Source organism: Equus asinus, chromosome 12 (genome assembly GCF_041296235.1).
Source record: "Equus asinus isolate D_3611 breed Donkey chromosome 12, EquAss-T2T_v2, whole genome shotgun sequence".
Classification (NCBI taxonomy): Eukaryota; Metazoa; Chordata; class Mammalia; order Perissodactyla; family Equidae; genus Equus; species Equus asinus.
The window spans coordinates 23,584,419-23,604,240 of NC_091801.1; the positions used below are offsets into that span (position 1 = coordinate 23,584,419).

A 19,822-nucleotide genomic window follows, 5' to 3' on the forward strand; every position below is an offset into this window, starting at 1 on the left:
CCCAATACCCAATTATTTTTTTATGTTCCCAATTATTTTGTAAATCATTGTTTAGTACTTTAAAAACATAATCCCTGATTTTAAAAAGATCGCAATCTACTTACAAGTTTTTGTATTTCACATAGAATTCCTCAACTTCTACCTCCTCTCCAGATTCCTTCTGCAACAAAAGAAAATTTCAGGCACATACTTAAAACCATTTATGAGAATATTCCAAAAGTAATGATTTACTCCCATATGAACACAAAATAGGGATGACAAAAGCAGCACAGGACGTTCTTGTAAAGATGACCACGGTGGGAGCTGGTAGGCGGCCAGTGAGATGAAGACTACATCCTTAGGCCCATGCATGCTACTCAACGTGCTACAGCTTCTAAGACATGAATCATTTTAACTCCTCCCTAACCACATGCAGCTTCATTCACAACAACCTGACCCCAAATTTGGCTTTCTGCCAAACCCACAGTGTTAAGTAGACGCCAAGTGTACCATTTTCTCAGGCAGCAGCCAATTAGCAACTGCTCTCCTGAATGCCATATGTATTATTTTTGGCTGCCTCATGGCAACTTTACATTGTGGGTTTTGTAATGTTTTAAAATATTTAAAAGACATTTATTCCTCCATATAGTTAATAACTCTAAACAAGAAACCATATAAAACTAAACCTTGTTCTTACGCTGTAATTTCAGTGCATCACTATTCACAGTTTTATTTTTACTCAATGGTACAATTAAAATCTCTCAGACAAGATGTCTCACACGCATAGCAGCCAAATAAAATTCACACTCCAAATACTACATTAGGTGAGGTTAAAATTGTGATACACGTCAGCCAAATCAAGAGTTCAGTGGTGAGAGTCTCTATAGCACTTCCCTTGGTCCTACCGACTGCAGTGTATGCAGAAGACACTGCTCGTATGATGTTAAGCATCTCTTTCAATATTTTTTTTCCTTTTTGGTTTTAGGCTGTTAAACAAGTTGTAATATGTAATTTTCTTCTGAAACATTTGATCAGATAAATCAGGGATGTAAAACATAAACACCACTTACAGATGTTTAGGGATTGCTTTTACGCTCCTACAAGAGCACCCAAGCCTGCCTGGAGGGTCATATTTGGCTGCTAAGCTGCCTCAGAGATGCTGCAAAGAACATGAAGGCAAGTGGGAACACGGCAGAGGAGAGACAAAGGAGCAAAGACTTCCAATGCATGGCTGATTGGCACAGGCTCTGCTCAAGGAAACACCACTTTCCCTCAATCCTTAATCTTCAAACTACTGTCAAAGATTGTGAACTTAAACTTTTCTTCAAAACTCTCACATGTATCAGTAAACCTAAATTTTAAACAGTTTTTCCACCTGCCTAGAGATCACCAATAAGAATGCAGCACACTCAGGAGTGTGGTCAAAACCCATTAATATCTGGTTCTGCCCTAATGGATCTATGAACGGTCATAAGCAAAAAGCAGCTTCTTAAACCAATGTATTCAGAACACCATCCATGTCCCAGATTTTCAGCTGTCCAAAATGGAAAGAAATGTTTGCTGGATGCCTTTAAGAGCCAGTAACATAAACCTGGAATTAATTTAGAAATAAATTCTAGTCAATTCAGGAGACAATCCCCAGGACCCAACTTACTTTTTTCTAACCCCAATATTACCCCAATCTACTCCCACATTTCAACAGTTATTCCAAGATACATTATCTTTGTATAGAACTGGAGGTTCCAGTAGAAAGGCAAAGACAAGACAGTACATGACCAGTGAAAATGGAAAACCAGGATGAGCCTAGATCTTTTGATGCTTCCCACAGCACATCATGAAACTCAAACCTACAATGGAATTCAGACGTCTGATCTACTGTTGTTACTCCTTCACTGCTAAGTATATTTCTTCCAGTTATGAAAGAGTTTTTCAAAATTATATTATCTTTGAGGTGGCAAAAAGATAAGCTTTATCATTTCTATGCTTTATTATTCCCTGATTTCCTTTTTCCCCAATTTGTCCTCCTGTACTGTCCTTTCCATTTCATTCTAAGTGGTCTCACCATCACACAATTTCTAAGTGGGCACCAAAGCACACAGGATCAACTCTTGAATAATAGAGACAGTTTTCATTCTGTCTCAGTTCTGTTCCTAGAAAGCTCTGACTCTTACAGCCATCGACTGTCTGTCCCTGACTCTCATGAATACCCATTTTCTTGTCATGATCAGCTATTCCTCTGGGAGCCTGCTGTGGAGATGCCTAACAGGGGGGTCTAGAGCTGTCTGGGAGGAAGCCATTAGGTTCCAGGACCTCATTTAGCAGCACCTGGAGCTGCTGAAGAATTGTCCCAGGCCCTTTTTGGATGTCCCAAACTATAAGCCTGTCCTTTGTTTAACTGACTACACATATCAGATCACCTTCTTGCCCCCAGAATTTTAAGTAGAGTTGTTTTGCACCCTTCCATTTCACATAAATATGATCATGCTGACCTCTTCTGCTTTACTAATAGCAAAATAATTAACAAAAGTGTGTGAATTCAAAAGCCCTCAGGAGCACCAATTTAATTATCCACTAAATGGCAGTCAGTTTGACCAGCCTCTGGTGATAGTTGAAAACAGTACCAACCCTTACACCCTATGCCCCAGTTTTCAGAATCCATTCTATAATAGGCATATATAATGAATAACTGAGTCAAGACACATTACTTCTACCTATGCAAAAAATCTACTCAAATTTATTTCTGGGATAGCTATCATTAAATTTGATAGCCCTCTAAAGTAATTTTATGTGTTCAACAGAATAATTTTAGAAATGTGTATATTTGTTCATTAGACTCCAAAACCAGTCTATCAAAACCCTTATTATTCATACAATATTTAAAGTTTCAAACACATTAAGCCATACTTGTCCAACTGTTCATATGAACCAGAAACCTTTATCAGTCTATAAATAGACTCCTCCAGTCACCTAGATTTGCCATCCAGCAAATGACAATCCTGTAGCCTGAAAGAATGATCTTTCCCAAGCATTCTATTACTAAATTAAGCAGTCACACTGGAGAAACAAAGCTAAAATATAGTGTAAAAAAATGGAAAATTCTGTTAATGCACAAGAAAACAAGAAAGCACCTCAATAAAGATATCAATAAGGCAAAGGTATGAATCCCTTCCTGTTCTGGCCCAACCTACTGTACACTGTACAAGAGATACCAAATCATAGTTCACTTAGGGAGAAAAGAAGGACAATAACAAACGAGATGAAGAGTTTTGCCTTCCTTACATTGTATTTTTTTTTGTTACTGGGTTCAGCTAAAGAGGATTAAAACAAACACTGGAATTTTAAATGAGCTCTTAAAAAGGAAATTTACATGTAGTTAACTTAAAGAAAAATAAAGAATTCCAGGGAATATAGTCAGAATTCTCTTTTAAAACTATTTTGACCAATACAAAAAGGATTTGAATTGTTCCCCAAAAACAGACAGCTCAGAGCCGAAAGATGACATGATGCCTAAATGTGGACAATGAAAGAATGAACCTTTACACAATTCAAAAATCCATTCTTAAATCTACCTCAAAAGTCAAACACCAGTATCAACCATGTCCCTGCCACTGGGTCTCACGCATGTCATTCTGGGTTTAGAACAACATAAATGCCTGAGCCCTCCCTATTTAACATGAGATGCTGAATTGGGGAGGCTCTGCCAGGAGTTCTGTGAGTTTGCACGACCCCATCAAAACAGATTTCCTTCTTGGCTACAGTGACGAGGACAACTGACTTTGCACACCATTAACTGAGTCCCCACTATGTGTCAGCACCGTGCAGGGGAGGCTCGGAGAGCTCACAGCCAGTCTCTATGGTGTGGCCAGCGGGAGATAAGGGCACCTCTCACAGCCACTTCTTCAATTATTCATGGTAATAGGAAACAGACCAGCAGGCATAGCTAGAATCCACAGTAAAAGCTCAAATTTCCTTTTGTTTCTGTTTGTCACACTTTCCTCCAATGTTATTAAAGGTGATAACTAAAGTAACTATTTCAAGAACATCAGCAGCTTAAAAAGTTAATACCTGCTAATGCCGACAACCTCCTGATGGTTTTTCATTGCCCTTTATCAAACACAATGACCTGCAAGCAATTCAATGAGCTCCACCTCTCTTCCTTACTTTAAATCATACCTCAAGGCATATCTCCTCTTACAGAGAAATTTTTCCATTAATTTTCTCTATCCTAAAATTCACCAATTCAACAAATACTCCATCCTCATGTACAATTATAGTGATTTTTAATCTCCTATAAGATAAACCTGGTCGTCTGTAAATGGTAGTATACCTATTTCCTAGATCATGGGTACCTATCTTTAAAGGGTAGTAAAGGGAAAAAAAACCCAGCCCTAAAGTGGGCAAAGAGAAGGAAAAAGCAACGTCCTAATAATACACAGTCTAAGTAGCTCTGAATAATAGAACTAATTATAATTTGCAACCCCAAACCTGCTGAGTATGCCTGCTGAAGCACTATCAATTGAATGAACATTAATATATCCCCTCCAAACCACATGCTATTTACTCAAACAAGTCACTTCAATTCAGTGAAGGGGATTACTCTTTAAAGCATGTCAAGTATCTAAATTTTACCATATATCTACAATTTACAAATTAACAGTTCTAGAGTCATTAGTAGGACAAAAATGCAACATTTCTAATGAGTTAAATAGTGCTCATTTCTGCTTGAACAGGTGGGAAATTTGATTGAGATTTTATCATTTAATTCATCAGAGAGGGAATCCTCAAAGAGTCACCAGACAGCTACTCCATACATCCCCCACGCCCTACACTCAATTTGAAAATATCTTGACATCTTGTTCTTGATTATTTTCATATGAACTAGAGTTGTACATCCTGATAAAAATCCACACTTTGAATAACACAATAGAAAAGTAAACAGTATTGCAACAAAGGTAAAGAGAAGTTTACTGCTGGTGCAATACCATTTCCAAGGATCTCTAGATAGCAGTATTTGAATAGTAAAGGTTTCCTATTTGATAAGCCTGGGATCTCACTTTAAGTCCCATAATTCCTCCATTCCTCATCTCTCTCACTGGGAAGTTACACTTGGTATATAATTTACTATTAAAAAAAATAAAAGCTTATTTTACATGTCAAAACAATGAGGTTGTATCTCCACCCACCTTGAAAGCAAGTAAAAAGAAAGAACCGTGCCTTTGAGAATGATTCAAGCTGGAAGACAGACACCTACATCTAAAGAAGACCACTTTCTAGAGACACTGAAAATTGTACGCTAGAATATGTAAACACACCTGGAATCTCAAATTGAGCAAGAAGGGAAATGGTTGGGATGAAAAAGGGGATCTCCATCAGTAAAAGAAAATACAGTGTCACTGGAATTCTTTGTCACAAAGTATATGTGTTCCTCAATGACACGGTCATCGGGCTGCTGACAGGTACATAGAGCTCACTTTTGCAGATCAACATGAATTCTGAAAAACTTTGAAAAATAAGTCATATCATCTTAAAAAATTACACTGAAAAATACCTCTGTATTTCACCTCTGCACTGACAAAAAAGATATTAACGAATATTTCAATTGTATATGAAAAAATGTTACGAAAAGTATGAGAAAACACCTACTAGCTAAACCTTCCATGGGTGAGGGGGCCTTCCTAAGAGAGACGAGAGCTAAATGTTCACGATTTTTATGAAAAAGGCAGCCTATAACTCTAAAAGTTCCACACATTTCTTCGGAGACTTTTGAGTTTCTTGCCTACTTTAAATAGTGTAATAAAGTATTGATATTTGATATATTTTAGTTTCATTTGGGGTTGGCTATCCCAAAGATTTATATTAGGCTAATAAATCAGACAGGATTAGAAATCTCACCAGAAGTTTTACTTTACAACAGTGAAATTTCTAAAGGAAATTATAGAAAAAAAAATAATGTAAGAGTCATACATACACCATAGGTTTCCATCTCTCCAAATGGTGCTTACCTGTTTTTTCACTGAACGACTACTCATGATTTTTTCTACTACTGGACCTTCTGCATCAACAGATTCCTAAAAAATAAAGTAGAGCAAATCAACCCAAAAGGAAAACATTTCCTTCTGAGCCATAAAAGCAAGAAATTATTCCCTTTTGCATTTACATCCATACCCTTTAGATTCATACCCTTTAAGTCACTGGGTACAAAGTCACCAGTAGGAAATACCACTGAAAACAGCAAAAATCTCACTCCACAGAAAGGCAAAAGGAAGATCTGTGTTTATCACTTCATGATTATGTGGTTTAATTATGTGGACTAGCATGGGTCCCTAAAGCTAGAGAGCATTCAGAAACTCCAGCTGCCAAGAGAAAATAATCTCTGCATGATGCAGTCAAAAATACCACGCTCCCTCATCTACACCCATGGGGTAAATACACTCATCATCCTGTTACTGTAGGCAGCTTTCATCTACGGAGGTCACATAAAACACTTTATCACAACTTAACATAGCACAAATTACCAAATAAAATACAAAACTGCATTTAATATACTTTTCAAGGGGTTACCAGTTTGTTAACTAAAGTACAGTAATGCTAAGAAAAGGGCATTTAAAAAAAAAAGACCTTTACAATAATCAATCCTACATTACTACCCATATTTTATACAAACTATTTTATCCATCATTTACATTGCACCGAGAATAAAGTGTGCCCTGCCGGGTACTACAAGGCAGTAATTTCATAAAGGGGTTCTTACGGTGCCTAACAGCAGGAGACAAGCTTGAGTGGTTTATTAAAGTCCCGGAAGCTACAGCACTGAATTCTCTAAGGTGAATTCAGCCTCCTTGCATCCTAGCTCTCACTCTTCCTCAACATAGACCATTAACTCTCCAAAATTGTGTCAAATTACATAGCACAGGCGCATATAAAAATAAACTGCACTGAACAGGGCTTTTTAAAAGATACTGCTAAACAACTAATTTCCTATAGCACGTTAGCCAATGCTAGATGAATGTTCCCGGCTCAAAGTCCAGCGCTTGAACTGAACTTTTCAGATTCCGGCTATAAAATTTCCAGTCCCTCTGTCAAAATGCATGCGAGAACCACACACATCTGGCCGCTCACCTGCTGCTCTGACTGCGAGGTGTTGGAGGGGGAGTCTCCCCCAGCAGCGTCCGCATCATCCGCCTCCTCATCAGAAATCTTGAACTCCAAGTCTTCAGTGTATCGCTTTCTCTTCACCTGCCTGCTGGAACGTCTCTTCTGAAACAAAAACCGAACAAAGTGAGTTTCGAAAGCAATTGCTGATGCTCTTTATAACTTCTCAGAATGGTAAGGTATATATCTTTTTAAATTATCTTAAAGAAAAGCTGATAGCTTTAACCCTGTAAATCACACAAGAGATCATAGTGGTAACAAATATAATGGAAATGGGGGGAAATCTGAAGTCAGACGTTTGGGACGGCTGTGGCTCTGCCACTCCCAGCTATGTGACCTTCAACTGGGAAATGGAAATAACAACAAGTTTTATTCTTCACCCGGCCAGTGCGTCACTCAAAAGTGAAGGCAATATTAAAGCTGGGTGATGGGTATATAGGGGTTCATTATACTATTCCCTCTACTTGTGCATGTTTTAAAATTTTTCCCATAATAAAAAGTCCAAAAGAGAGAATGCATTAGAAGATAATCTGTAAATCATAAAGTTCTATATAACATCTATATAAATACTGGTATAATATTATCTAAGGTATCAATAATATTTCAGAGGGCCATTTAATTAGGTTTGCATTTTAATCTTGGCCCTAAAATAAACAGTCTGAACATTTTTTAAGAAAGATTGAATGGCTGAATTTATAATAAATGGCAAAGAAAAGTAATTTTACTTTTTTAATTTAATTTTTACCATGCTGACTAAAATGTAAAAGACTGACAGAAACTAGTATTAGGATTATTGGCAAAATGGGTCCTCTCCCACCCCAGTGGTCAAAACAGAATTCAATACACCTTTGCAGGACAATATGGTCATATCTATCAAAATTTAAAACATGCCCACCCTTTGACCCAGCAATTATACTTCTAGTACATGGTGCATCTTGGGAATTATCTGCAAGATAAATTGTGAAATAAAAAGAAAAGCGAGTCACATAACAATAAGTAGCTTATAATTCTATTTAAGATAGCAAAAAACCTTGTGGATATGTTTGTATGTGTGGATCACCAACATATGAACTCAAGAGAAAGACACTGTACGCCTTGTTTACTTCTCTATGACTCAATGAATATTTGCTAAAAAAATGAATGTATGTTTTCAATAACAGAAAAAAATCTGAAAAAACACAAAGCACATTGATAGCTATTAACTCTGGGGACTGAAGTGAACAGAGCAGAAGGAGACATTTTGCACCTTTTGTTCAAAATTAATAAAGAATTGGTTTTGTCAGTTAATTAAAAACGGAAAAATAATCTTTCATTAATATGTGTATATGATAAAACTAGGGTAACTCTATAATGACACACGTAAGTTTTAAATCACTGATAAATGCAAGGTTACAACCTACAGATGACTTCACAAAGCACATAGGAGAAATAAAAGGATGCCAACAAAAGCAACACTTTCATGAACTTTTTTCTAAGAATTATGAAATAAAACTTTTAAAAGAGCCTCGTGAATTTTAAAGTTGGGACAGGAAGGCAGAGAGAGGCAGATTACCCACCACGTGGCCCTAAGGAGTGACCGGCACGGCACCTACATGGCTCAAGTCAGGACAATAAACCCCAGCACGTTGTCTCAAAGAGTGGGACTGACTGATTTTTATTTTATTAAGTTTGCTCTCTCTGTTCTCAAAAGCGGATTTGAGGGGCTGGCCCGGTGGTGCAGCGGTTAAGTTCGCACATTCCACTTCGGCGGCCTGGGGTTCACCGGTTCAGATCCCGGGTGCGGACATGGCACCGCTTGGCAAGCCATGCTGTGGTAGGCATCCTACATATAAAGTAGAGGAAGATGAGCACGATGTTAGCTCAGGGCCAGTCTTCCTCAGCAAAAAGAGGAGGATTGGCAGATGTTAGCTCAGGGCTAAATCTTCCTCAAAAAGAAAAAAAGCAGATTTGAGGCAGCTCACAATACCAACTCGGTATAATATGACCATCAAGTGGGTTGTTCAAGACTGTGAGCTCTTAGCCCTACACAGTCATGGCTGCAGAGGCACACAGCACCTTTCAGACATGAGGTACTCAGGCTAACATCTTATTAACAGACGTTCTAGTGGCTTAGACCAGAGGGAGTAGCAATATGGGCCAGAGGTCCCTCCTCTGACCATCCTCTCTCTCTCTCTCTTTTTTTTTTTTTTTAAGATTGGCACCTAAGCTAACAACTGTTACCAATCTTTTTTTTTTTTTTCTGCTTTATCTCCCCAAATCCCCCCGGTACACAGTTGTATATCTTAGCTGCAGGTCCTACTAGTTGTGGCATATGGGTCGCCACCTCAACGTGGCTTGATGAGTGGTGCCACGTCTGTGCCCAGGATCCGAACCGGTGAAACCCTGGGCCACCACAGCGGAGCACGCAAAGGTAACCACTTGGCCACGGGGCTGGCGCCCCTCCTCTCCTCTTCAGCCTTGCCCAGAATAACCAAGTCCAGGTCAAGGTGGTACAGAAAGCAGCAGGGGTTCTGCCATCTTCAACCCTTCCTCACATCACTGGAGGTAGTTTGACCTTGTGAGCCCTGGAGCTGACTTGCTTGTGTTTCAGTTAGACTATTACTATGTGACCTTGGCCAAGTTGTTCTGTGGACTTCAGTTTCCTGTTCTGTAGAATGGGATTAATGATAGTAACTGCATGATAAATATACTGTGAAGATCATATAAGGGAATTCATTTAAAGCATTCAGAAGAGTGCATGGTACGTATTAATGCCAAATGCAGTCAGTAGGATTAAAACCATCATTACTTAGCTCCACCTTTCCAAAGAAAAATCAGAAAGCAATAAGGCTGCAAGGCCTGACTACTGTGTACAGTTTCCGTTCTCTCTTCCCAAAGCTGATCTAGACAGCTCTTCCTCTTGTGCCCACTTTACCATCCCTCATTCTTGAATGTCAATTTCTTTAAGACATAAAAGGCTATCATCGGGAACAATATTTTAATTTTGTGAAATTTAGCATATCTGTATTTCATTTGATGTATTGATTTAACTAAAGTGAAATGGATTAATCTATATTTGCATCTTTATGTCACTACTGTAAGGAGGAAAGTGCCACTAATGATACAATCTGTGATGTTTTATCAGGCTCCCATGGTTGAGGCCACACTGTCACAGTATTTTTCCAGCATAGGTAACTAAACACCCTTGGACAGAGTTTAACACAAATCCACTTTACACTAAACCCCACTCTGATGTTAAAGAAATGTTCCAGTACAATAAATCAGGGGGCTTTTCTTTTTTTAAATAGAAATTTATGCACTGGTGGATATAACATATAACACAAATTTCTCCTCATATCAATTTGTCTTATGAATCTGTGCAACAGTGATGGAGTGAGTTAGTAGTGGATACGAGGTCACTTCTTAAGAGTAAAAAACCCCAAAATAAAATTAAAACTCAACTTTCTGAAATTTTTAAATGTTATACGGCTTCTCTACCTTCTAAGTAAGAAGTGATCTTAATTTCACTTATTTTGGGCATCAAGGTTCCTTTTAGAGTAAGTCAGATGCAGAAAGCCAAATACCGTATGATTTCACTCATATGTGGAAGATTAAAAACAAAACAACAAGAACAACAAACACACACATAGATATAGAGAACAGATCGGCAGTTACCAGAGAAGGGGGCTTGGGGGAGGGTGAAAGGGGTAAAAGGGCACGTGTAAAAGAAAACAAAGGTTCCTTTTATAATTTCACAATATAAAATACAATTACTACATAATATACTTCTATTACGGCTTACCATACTAAACTTCTATAGTCTGTTAAACTATTATTATTTGAAAGATTGTTATGAATCAAAATGAAACGTAAGCATTGCATTTAAACCATAACTCAAAACTTCTGAACTGACACTAAAATAATAGGTCAATTTGTTAAACTTGGGTCGCTTTAGAAAAGTTACTTATAGTTAAAAATAGTATACTGAAGAGAAGATTTAAACGTGTTTCCATGGTCTCACCATTGCAGTACTTTGTGACACAATTTTGAGTTTGTTAAAATTATATGGCATTTACTAAAGCTTAAACAAATCAATAGCAAGACTCAAGAACTGTAACTGTAAGCCCTTCATGCGTGTGCTACAGGAAGAAACACAGTAAACAAGCAGTCACATCACTTCCTGTGTCAGAGACACTGAGAAAGGCGTGCCTTCAGAGTCAGATCTGCTTGTGCGGTTACTTATATGAGCTATTCAACCCATAAGAGCTAAGCACTGCCAATCAGAGAGGATGCAGCGATGTTCATTTGAATTGATTAGCATTCTTCTATAATTGAAATGTAGAAGAAAAAAACACCGGTATTTCATAAAGTCCATTTGAGTCTGCGTTAATACAGAGAGACTTTTAAAAACAGCAGCAGCATTTGTGAGAGAACAGAATTTTCTTGACTTGTGTGAATAAATCTTCTCAATACTATCCAAATACTATTGTCATAAAGGTCCTAGTCAAAACAAACATGGTTCAGGAAAAAACACCGTAGAGTAGAAAAATGAAATTCAAAATCATTAAAAAAAACTTTAGTTTAAAACTCCCTAAGCAATAAAAATAGATATCTACTTACCTTCCCAGTATCTTTTCACTGACATGTAAAATAAAAGGAAATTACAAAATTAACCCAAACTACCAGAGCTATCACTATGCTAGTTATAGAATCAAACCAAACCAAAACACATTCATTCACACTCTCTCTTTCTCCTCTCCCTTTCAGGTCCTCTTAGGTTAGGCCATTCTGTGAAGTTACAGATATCAGGCAGTTAAACACCCCCACACACAAACCCATCTTAAATTCTTTAGAATAGAATGGTATATTGCAAATATTTTGTTCTAACTTTTAAGCAAATTGGTAGGGGGTATCAGTAGAAAGTACTCAGTGTGCACTAATGATTAGAAAAGTCAAGCAAATTTGTAGGGGCTGACTTCCTATTTTAGCAGGACCCCTTGGTAACTGCTCCATAATAACCTAGATGTCATTCAAGAAGCTACGTTCCCAGCCATCCCAGTGGACCACATTGGCATGCTTCCAGAGAATGTAACAAGAAAACAATTTTTAGTGATCACATGGAAGGGTCCCTTACCTTACAGTCCAATCAGAGAAGGCAGTGTGGTTTACACAGAAGAACGTAATTCCTAACATTTATTTTAGGGCTAGTTTTTCAAACTGATTCCTAAAAAATTCTCCAAAACTCAGGAGAATCTAACACTGGAAAATTTTGCAGCATCATCATCCAGAAAGTTAGTGACCTGTTCACTGAAACTTTAGTATTACATGAATACATCCTAACTCTGACCATCAGTGTTAGAAAGCTTAAGACAGGCTACAGATTACATCTTGATTTTTTGCTCTGCAAAATAAAAGAAGTGACAAGCCACCAAACTTCAGAGAAAATTAGAAATGTGAATGAAGCTTTAAATGAACCGACGCATTAACAATATATTAACGGTAACATATACAGAAACAGCAGAAGATACATTTACAGAAATACATGAAGATTCTCAGTTTTATATATCACAGAGTCAAAGATGGCAAAACCGAGAAGTCAGGAGTTTAATTCCGTGTTGGCCCCCCAGCGCTCATCGCTCTGGATCTAATGTTCCAGGCAACAATAAAGCCATCTCGAAAGCAGCTCTACGACAAAGACAGGGCAGGTCGGTGCACTTGACATGCGGCTAAAGTTACCCACGCTAAACAAGCACGGCTCGGGACCAGAAGAACAGCATTACCTGAACACCTGGGTCCTCGTCTTCTTCAGGAAGAGGAGATGGTGGCGGCGTTTTGTCCAGGTCTGAATTTTCAGAACCTTCTGTTTTTCCCTTGTTGACCTTTTTCTTCAAAGCACTTGCTTCTGAATCAGGTTTCTTATTACTAGAATTCAAAGTGGATCCACTTAGTGATCACTTTTTAATGAGGTTTTCCACATGCCCCATGCCTTATATTTCCCACATTAATATCCCTAAAATAAAATGACAATTGATAAATCAATGCACGTTGGCCATTTATAGTTAAACGGCACTCTCAATTAAGTTTTTATGGCAAAACCCCATATTGATGACCTTTAGCAAATATCTGACCTAATTAAAAAGAAATTGCATGCAAAAACTCCTAATACCACAGAGAGTACATTAGTTCATCTAAGCAACGCAAAATCCCTGCCAAAACACCAAATAAAAATGAAAAATCAGACTCAGCAGTACTTTTGCCATCAAGTTTTTAAGGTGCAGAGTATGTTTTTAAAAAACCGTCAGGGAAAAGTAGACTATAACGATCATTTCTTCATGTCTCTTGAAGATAGTTTTAAATGCTCCTATGGAAGTCCTTTTTTTGACCAGTACTACCAGGTGTCCTCTTTTCTATCATCCAGCTACATTTTTATCCAATTTGTAATCTTTTAAAATATAACAAAATATATAGCAATTTCCTGTTCTACATAATTCTACTTAATGCTGTGTTCTTAACTAAAAATAAGCTTTATTTTAGTGTTAGGCATTTGCTGAGGTAATCATGTCAAGCTTTTTTTTAAAAGCTAGGTCTCTGAAATACAAAAAGATAGCAAAGCAACCCCAACAGTTAAAGTACATGTTCCATAGTATGGTTCTGTCAAATGTTAATAGGATTTGAATGTTACATACGTCACAAGACATGAATAAACTCTGACGAAAAAATGTTTTAAATTTAAGTTTAGCATCACCTTTCGAACCTCCACTCGACGTTCTTTGAGAATGTACACTTGGTGCTACTTTCCATTCCAATTTCCAAACCGGCCCCAAGGTTTTCTACTATCAATTATCATTTCTTATCCAACATTTATTATACTCCAACCTCAGTAATGACTATATTTACTATTTCTAGAGAGCCTAAAATTCTAATAAATTCTGAAAACAAAAGATACATTTCAAAAACCTTTAAAAATTTATTTATTGAAGTTTTTAAATTGCCAGAAAACTATGCTGAAAGAATGCATTAAAACAGCATTCTTTTCAGCCTCAGTTACTACAAAAGGAAAAGAGGCCAAGATATCTATATGTTTTTAAGTAAAGCATGTGTCATGTAAAATATTTCAGAAGTATTTTTTTAAGATAATATAGTATCCATCACACACCTAAAATATATTTTTGGAGTAAATAAATAAAATATTTGATCATCTTAAACCAGTTAAATACTCAGAGCTTGTTTTTGCTTTGTTTTGTTAACATTTTAGCACAGTAAATAGCCACATAAGGAAACAACTTAAAACAATTCAAGTTTATAGCCAATGTCAGTTAGGGTTAAAGAGTTCTTTTTATTTTTTTAAAAAAAGTAGTGTCCTAAAAACTTTAAGTCCTCAAAAGATCCATGGAAAGAATAATATTTTTTAAATTAAAAAAAAAAATCCATACAACAGTTCCTCATCCAACTGTCCCAGTGTTTACGCTACACATGGACAGAAGTCTCCCCTACTATGAGGCTCCATTTCCAGCATTTATTTCCGCTCTAACTGCCACAAATTATACAATACTACAGCTGAACGCTGGGCCCCTTTCCTTTCATCTGCACGCCAAGAGCAATCAGATTACCCTGGTAACCAGCGGTCACATGACCAGCACCTGCTCTTTTGGCTGGATGCCACTGACTAAAGCCATCTGCTTCCCTCAATCAGCTTTCAAACATTCTCAACACCTGCGCTGCAGTGTTTTGTGGTTTCTTTTATCAAATCAGTGCAAAACTGCTTCCAAAACTTTACATATTTCTCAAATTTGTTTAAATCAGAGGTAGGCCTGTCACAGAGTTGAACCACTGCCAGGTAAAGTAAGTTGGCAGCTAGTGCTTTTCACAGTGACCTCTCTGCACCAGAGCGGCGTACACAATTTAATCTAGTGGGGTTACTGCACCCTGTGTGAACTATCCTATACGAGGAAAAGGCTGACTGTCTTGAAGCCCACCAGAGGCCAAGTTTGATGAAATACCAATTTGCCGAAGGAGAGAAGTGCTAATGATTTTCCATCTGCCCTTCCCAAGAATGAACTGTGTGGAACATCCAAGACGGCTAAAACTCAGACAGGACCTCTCCAAATGCTTAGACACAAAGCCTGTAGCCAAGGGAAGCACTCATCCCAGATCTGATTACTGAAAGACTTCTAAACTTATTAGACCTTGCACTATTAATGTTGCTCAGAGACAGCTAAGCACTTCCATGCTAACATCTTCTCATGACATCAATATACAAACCAAAAACATACTAAGTCAGAAAAGCTACAAAATCTTCAATGTCAACCCAAAGACATTATGATATAGTTATTTAAATTAAATTGCCTTTGCTACTATTTTGCAATAAGCTAATCTGGATTTTCAACTGTTACATTAAAACTCCTTTGCCCAAAAAAAGCCAACGTCAGAATGTTTCTTTCAACAAATGAGAGTAATGCAGAAGTGTGGTTAAGAGCATTGATTTAAGTCAGACAGACCTTGTCCAAGCTCCAACTCTGCCATTTATAACCTGTCCATGACCTTGGATAAGCCAATCTCCCTGAGCCTCAGTTTGCTCAGCTATAAAATGAGTTTAGTAATTATATCTTCCTCCAAGATGCATTACAAGGTTTAAATGAGATAATGGATGAAAACCTTGGCGTATCCAGGACAAATGGCCAGTATTCACACACATCTGGAAGGCAAGCAGCTGGGAACATATTCTGGGAAGTCTGAAAACATATCCTCTGGCTGTGGCTCAGACTCACTTGGGCTGAATCAACCACAGAGACTTATGGACAGGACCCCTCTTCATCATGACCACTTCATCTAAGCAACATGAACATAACTCCTTTATCGACAGTTCTCAACACAAGCTGTAAAAACAACCAACCAATCCCAAAGGCCTCTCCTCCCCATGGCCACAACCACTGCTTTAGTTGGGACAAGTATCGTTTCCCACTTTGACTATTACAACTGCCTCCCCACTGCCTCGTCATCCTCACAATCCATGGGCAGGGTTACCTACTATTAAATGGCTGGAGAAAGGACACATATTGTAAATCCATAGTCATTATTTAAATCTTTAAGATTCAAAGCTAGTCTTTTATAATGTCAAAGCCAAAACATAGCCACCATACAGACAGTCCTCTTTTACACTATAATTTGGAAAGCTGGAATGCACAAAGAGGGCAGCTCTTCAGTTGGGAATGAGAGAATGTTATTAATAAGGAATATCGCTTAAACCAACACCACAACATTGAGGATGAGGCTGTTGAGCTACTCGGTGCAGAGTGAATCTCAACACACCTCCAAGAGCTGCTGCAATGGCTACTCACAGGCTTAGCCAATGCTGGCCCTGCAAAGCGACCTCCGAGTGAGCATCGTGAGAGAGAGCAGGTGTGCGTGGGCAACACTTTCTAATTCTAGCTCTGAACCGCCTCGGCCCTGGAGAAAGCATGTCTGCCCTTCTCCTCTCCTGGACCTGCTTTGCCTCACACATGCCCTAGCTCAGTAACACGATCCTGCCACCAAAACATCACCCGACAAACCCTGCCTCCACGTGTCACGAGAGTAACCAGCTGAAATGCAAATGTGACTCGATCATTCTGCTTAAAGTCTAATTCCATGTATATTAGCATCTGAGATTTTCTGTATTGGCATACAGGGCCCTCTGCAACTTTTGCCACAGGCAACATTAACTTTATTTTTCTACTTTTCTCACATCCCAAACCCTTTACCCCTTACACTGCAGACATACAGAACTACCTCCACTTCCCCCTAGTCTACTCATCTGCAAGACTCAACTTGGACATCATTCATTCACAGAAGCATTTTCTGGCCACCACAGTCTGGATTAGTAAGATCTCCCTCCACCTCCATGCCACAGGATGCACCCCACACAAGGGATATTTAAAATACACAGAATTCATTGGTAACATTACTGCAATGTAATGAAACCAATGTTGTGTGTAAATGTGTATCTTTCTCCAACTATCCTGTTAACAGTGACAACAACAAATGCACAGACAGCACATATACAGTGCTAGGCACTACTCAAAGTGCTTTTTTCATTAACTCGTTTAAGAAAACCCCACACAGATACTATCTTTATGATGAAACACCATGAAACTCAGTAAAATGGGGCTCAAGTACTACCAAAATAGAGTGAAACTTAGTAATTTTTCCAAACCTGCACATCTATCTACTTCTCCTCCCTACTCACAAAGCTCTTTCTTTTTCTGATCCTTATCTCCCATCATTGCTGGTGCGACTGACATGCAGAGCCACCCACTCCTGAAGCCACACAAGCCCTTGTAACCCAGGAAGGAGCACATTTTTCTGGGGATGCTGCTGGCTGTCTGAAGGGCCACTGTCCTTCCACCAGCTTTACTTACATTCACATTTTGTCATGAGAGGAGGTCACTACTGGTGGGCAGTCAGATCTGCTTAGCAAAGTGACACTTAGGTCACCTCTGCCAGATCAAGCTCTAAAGTTCTGCGATTGTCCCCAATATGATCAAAGTAAATACCACCTTGATGAGAACTCTGAGAAAGAAGCATCAGGAGAAGACAAACTTTGTATTCAGAGAGGAATATTTGTCATATGGAGGAACATTCTAAGGAATCCACCCTTATGGAAAGATTCATATTCAGCTTCTGGCTGTAAGAGTCCACAATGATGGGCTGAGTGATATTAACTGAAATGGGATTGGATGAATTCATCCCAGCTAAGATCCAGCAGATAGATAACATTCTTTTTGGTGAGAAAGAGTGCAGGATTTTTAAACAAAGCTTTATACAAAGGGCAGAACTTACTAGAAAGCCAGCTAGCTGCCCTGATTTATTACAAAATAGAAAGCAGTTAAATATCTATTAGCATCAGCCTAAGTAACTAATTCCTCAAAAGAAAGAAGTTTGAAAAGGAACCATATTGTGGAACCAAATTTGACGATAAGAATATGGCCACAGTTAATGGATGTCTGGACAATGGGAGGGAGTTCTCAGTCACACACACCGTTCAGATTGGATAGTTATTAACCGTTCTCATCACACTAGGGAAAACCAACCTTGAGGCTTGGGTCATGAAGATTAAATAGATTTGTTTTCAGGGACTCAAGCCAAAGTGTCACACTATAATCTTTTAGAAGTAGAGCAAAGGTATTAAAACATACCCTTATATTTCATATGCTCAAAGGCTTTTTAATAAAGTATTAACCTACTGGGTGAGAAGTGAGAGAGATGTGTGTGGCATACTGAAGTTCTAAAAGATCTAGCCAGCCATAATAAACTACAGAATAAGCATTTAGGGTCAAGGGCCCAATGCTGGTAGAGAGAAAAGCATCTAGCCTCTCAACTTAAGAGTACAAGATTTTCCTCTAAGTTTTTAAACAATAAAAAAGAAAATTAAGATAAAGAGGCAAACTAAAAAGGGACAAGATAAAGTACTAGAAGTTTAAAAGGATCAGTTAAGGCAACACAAAATGTGATACATCATCAAGTAAAAGTAACCCAACAAAATAAAATAAAAATCTTAAATAAAGTCCTAAGACTAAATTTATTTAATAGCTAAACTAGAATGTAATAAAAGGCAAGTGACACAATAAACTAATAAGGAAAGAGACAAAACAAACTCTGCATGCCAGATAATAAAACCAAAGGTCAGCACCTTCACACCAAGACAATCAGAGCTCCTTAGGCAACAGCCCCAGGAGTGCTCAGGAGACTGCCCGAACATTTGACATTCTCCACAAGGCCACCTGAGCAGGATGGGGGGGACAGGGGCACAACCCTTGGCCAGATCCCTTCATGCTCTACCTGCTCCAGGCACAGGCAGCCTTTGGGTGTTCCGAGTTGCCCAGCCTGGCGCCCACATGCTTCGCTCCAAGCAGGTGTCTTGCCACCCCCAACTCCTAAACTCCACCCACAAATGCTTCACCCTACTCTTCTAGTTGAGAAAGAGAAAGCAGAAGAGTTGAGAAGAGGAAGAGAGAGAGAGAGAGAAGGGGTGGGGATTCTATTTTACATCTGAACAACAAATGTATGATTTCAATGACAAATTGAAAATCTATTCTTAGTAGACCTTTTTTTTAAGTTCTCTGAAAATCACTGGATGGAACACCTCTAAGACAAATAATTTAATCTAAATTGTTACCTTAAGTAGCTGTTATGGCATCAAGTATTCCCTACATACATTAACTACGGTAAATCTTTAGGAAAGGAATAGCAAAGAAAGTTAGAAAAGATAGAGAAATTTAATTCGCTTTCATATAAAATGTATATTTTAAAAGAACATGCCTCACCTTTACATTTTGTAATCAAACTTTCTAAGGAAAAGGAAGCTGAGGTCAAAGAGATTACATGCTCAGCCCAAGAAGTGGCAGTCCTCGGACGGGAGCCGGAACCTGCCTGGGTCCAGGGCCCACGTTCGAGTCCTGGGACTAGCCTGTAGGTGTCCACCCTCCTCGTGGAGAGCTCGTGAGGAGTCCAGTGCTAGCTGGCCTTGTGCAGTGTCCTTCAGTCTTCAGAAAGCTTTCCTGATGAATGTCTTCTGTTACTTGGGATCATCCCTGGGTAGCCTTTCAATAAGATTAGATAGCTACAATGTTGACCATTTTCTATAGAATGATGATCAAAAGATGAAAGAAAGAGAAAGTACAGTAGAAAGCTCTCTTGAAAGAGTCAAATATATTCTAGAGGAAAAAAAAGACTG

The 19,822-nt window shown here is 38.4% G+C and overlaps 1 protein-coding gene across 10 annotated transcripts in view; it reads right to left on the reverse strand.

Moving 5' to 3' along the window:
- CHD7 (chromodomain helicase DNA binding protein 7) overlaps window positions 1-19,822 on the reverse strand; it is a 182,577-nt gene that overhangs the window by 56,855 nt on the left and 105,900 nt on the right. For all 10 annotated transcript variants that reach the window (XM_070481215.1, XM_070481213.1, XM_070481214.1 and 7 more), the window contains 4 exons: window positions 12,891-13,032; window positions 7,099-7,236; window positions 5,982-6,047; window positions 105-160 (listed from right to left, as the gene is read on the reverse strand). In XM_070481215.1, the coding sequence (XP_070337316.1) occupies window positions 105-160; window positions 5,982-6,047; window positions 7,099-7,236; window positions 12,891-13,032 (402 nt within the window). The remainder of the gene's footprint in view (window positions 1-104; window positions 161-5,981; window positions 6,048-7,098; window positions 7,237-12,890; window positions 13,033-19,822) is intronic.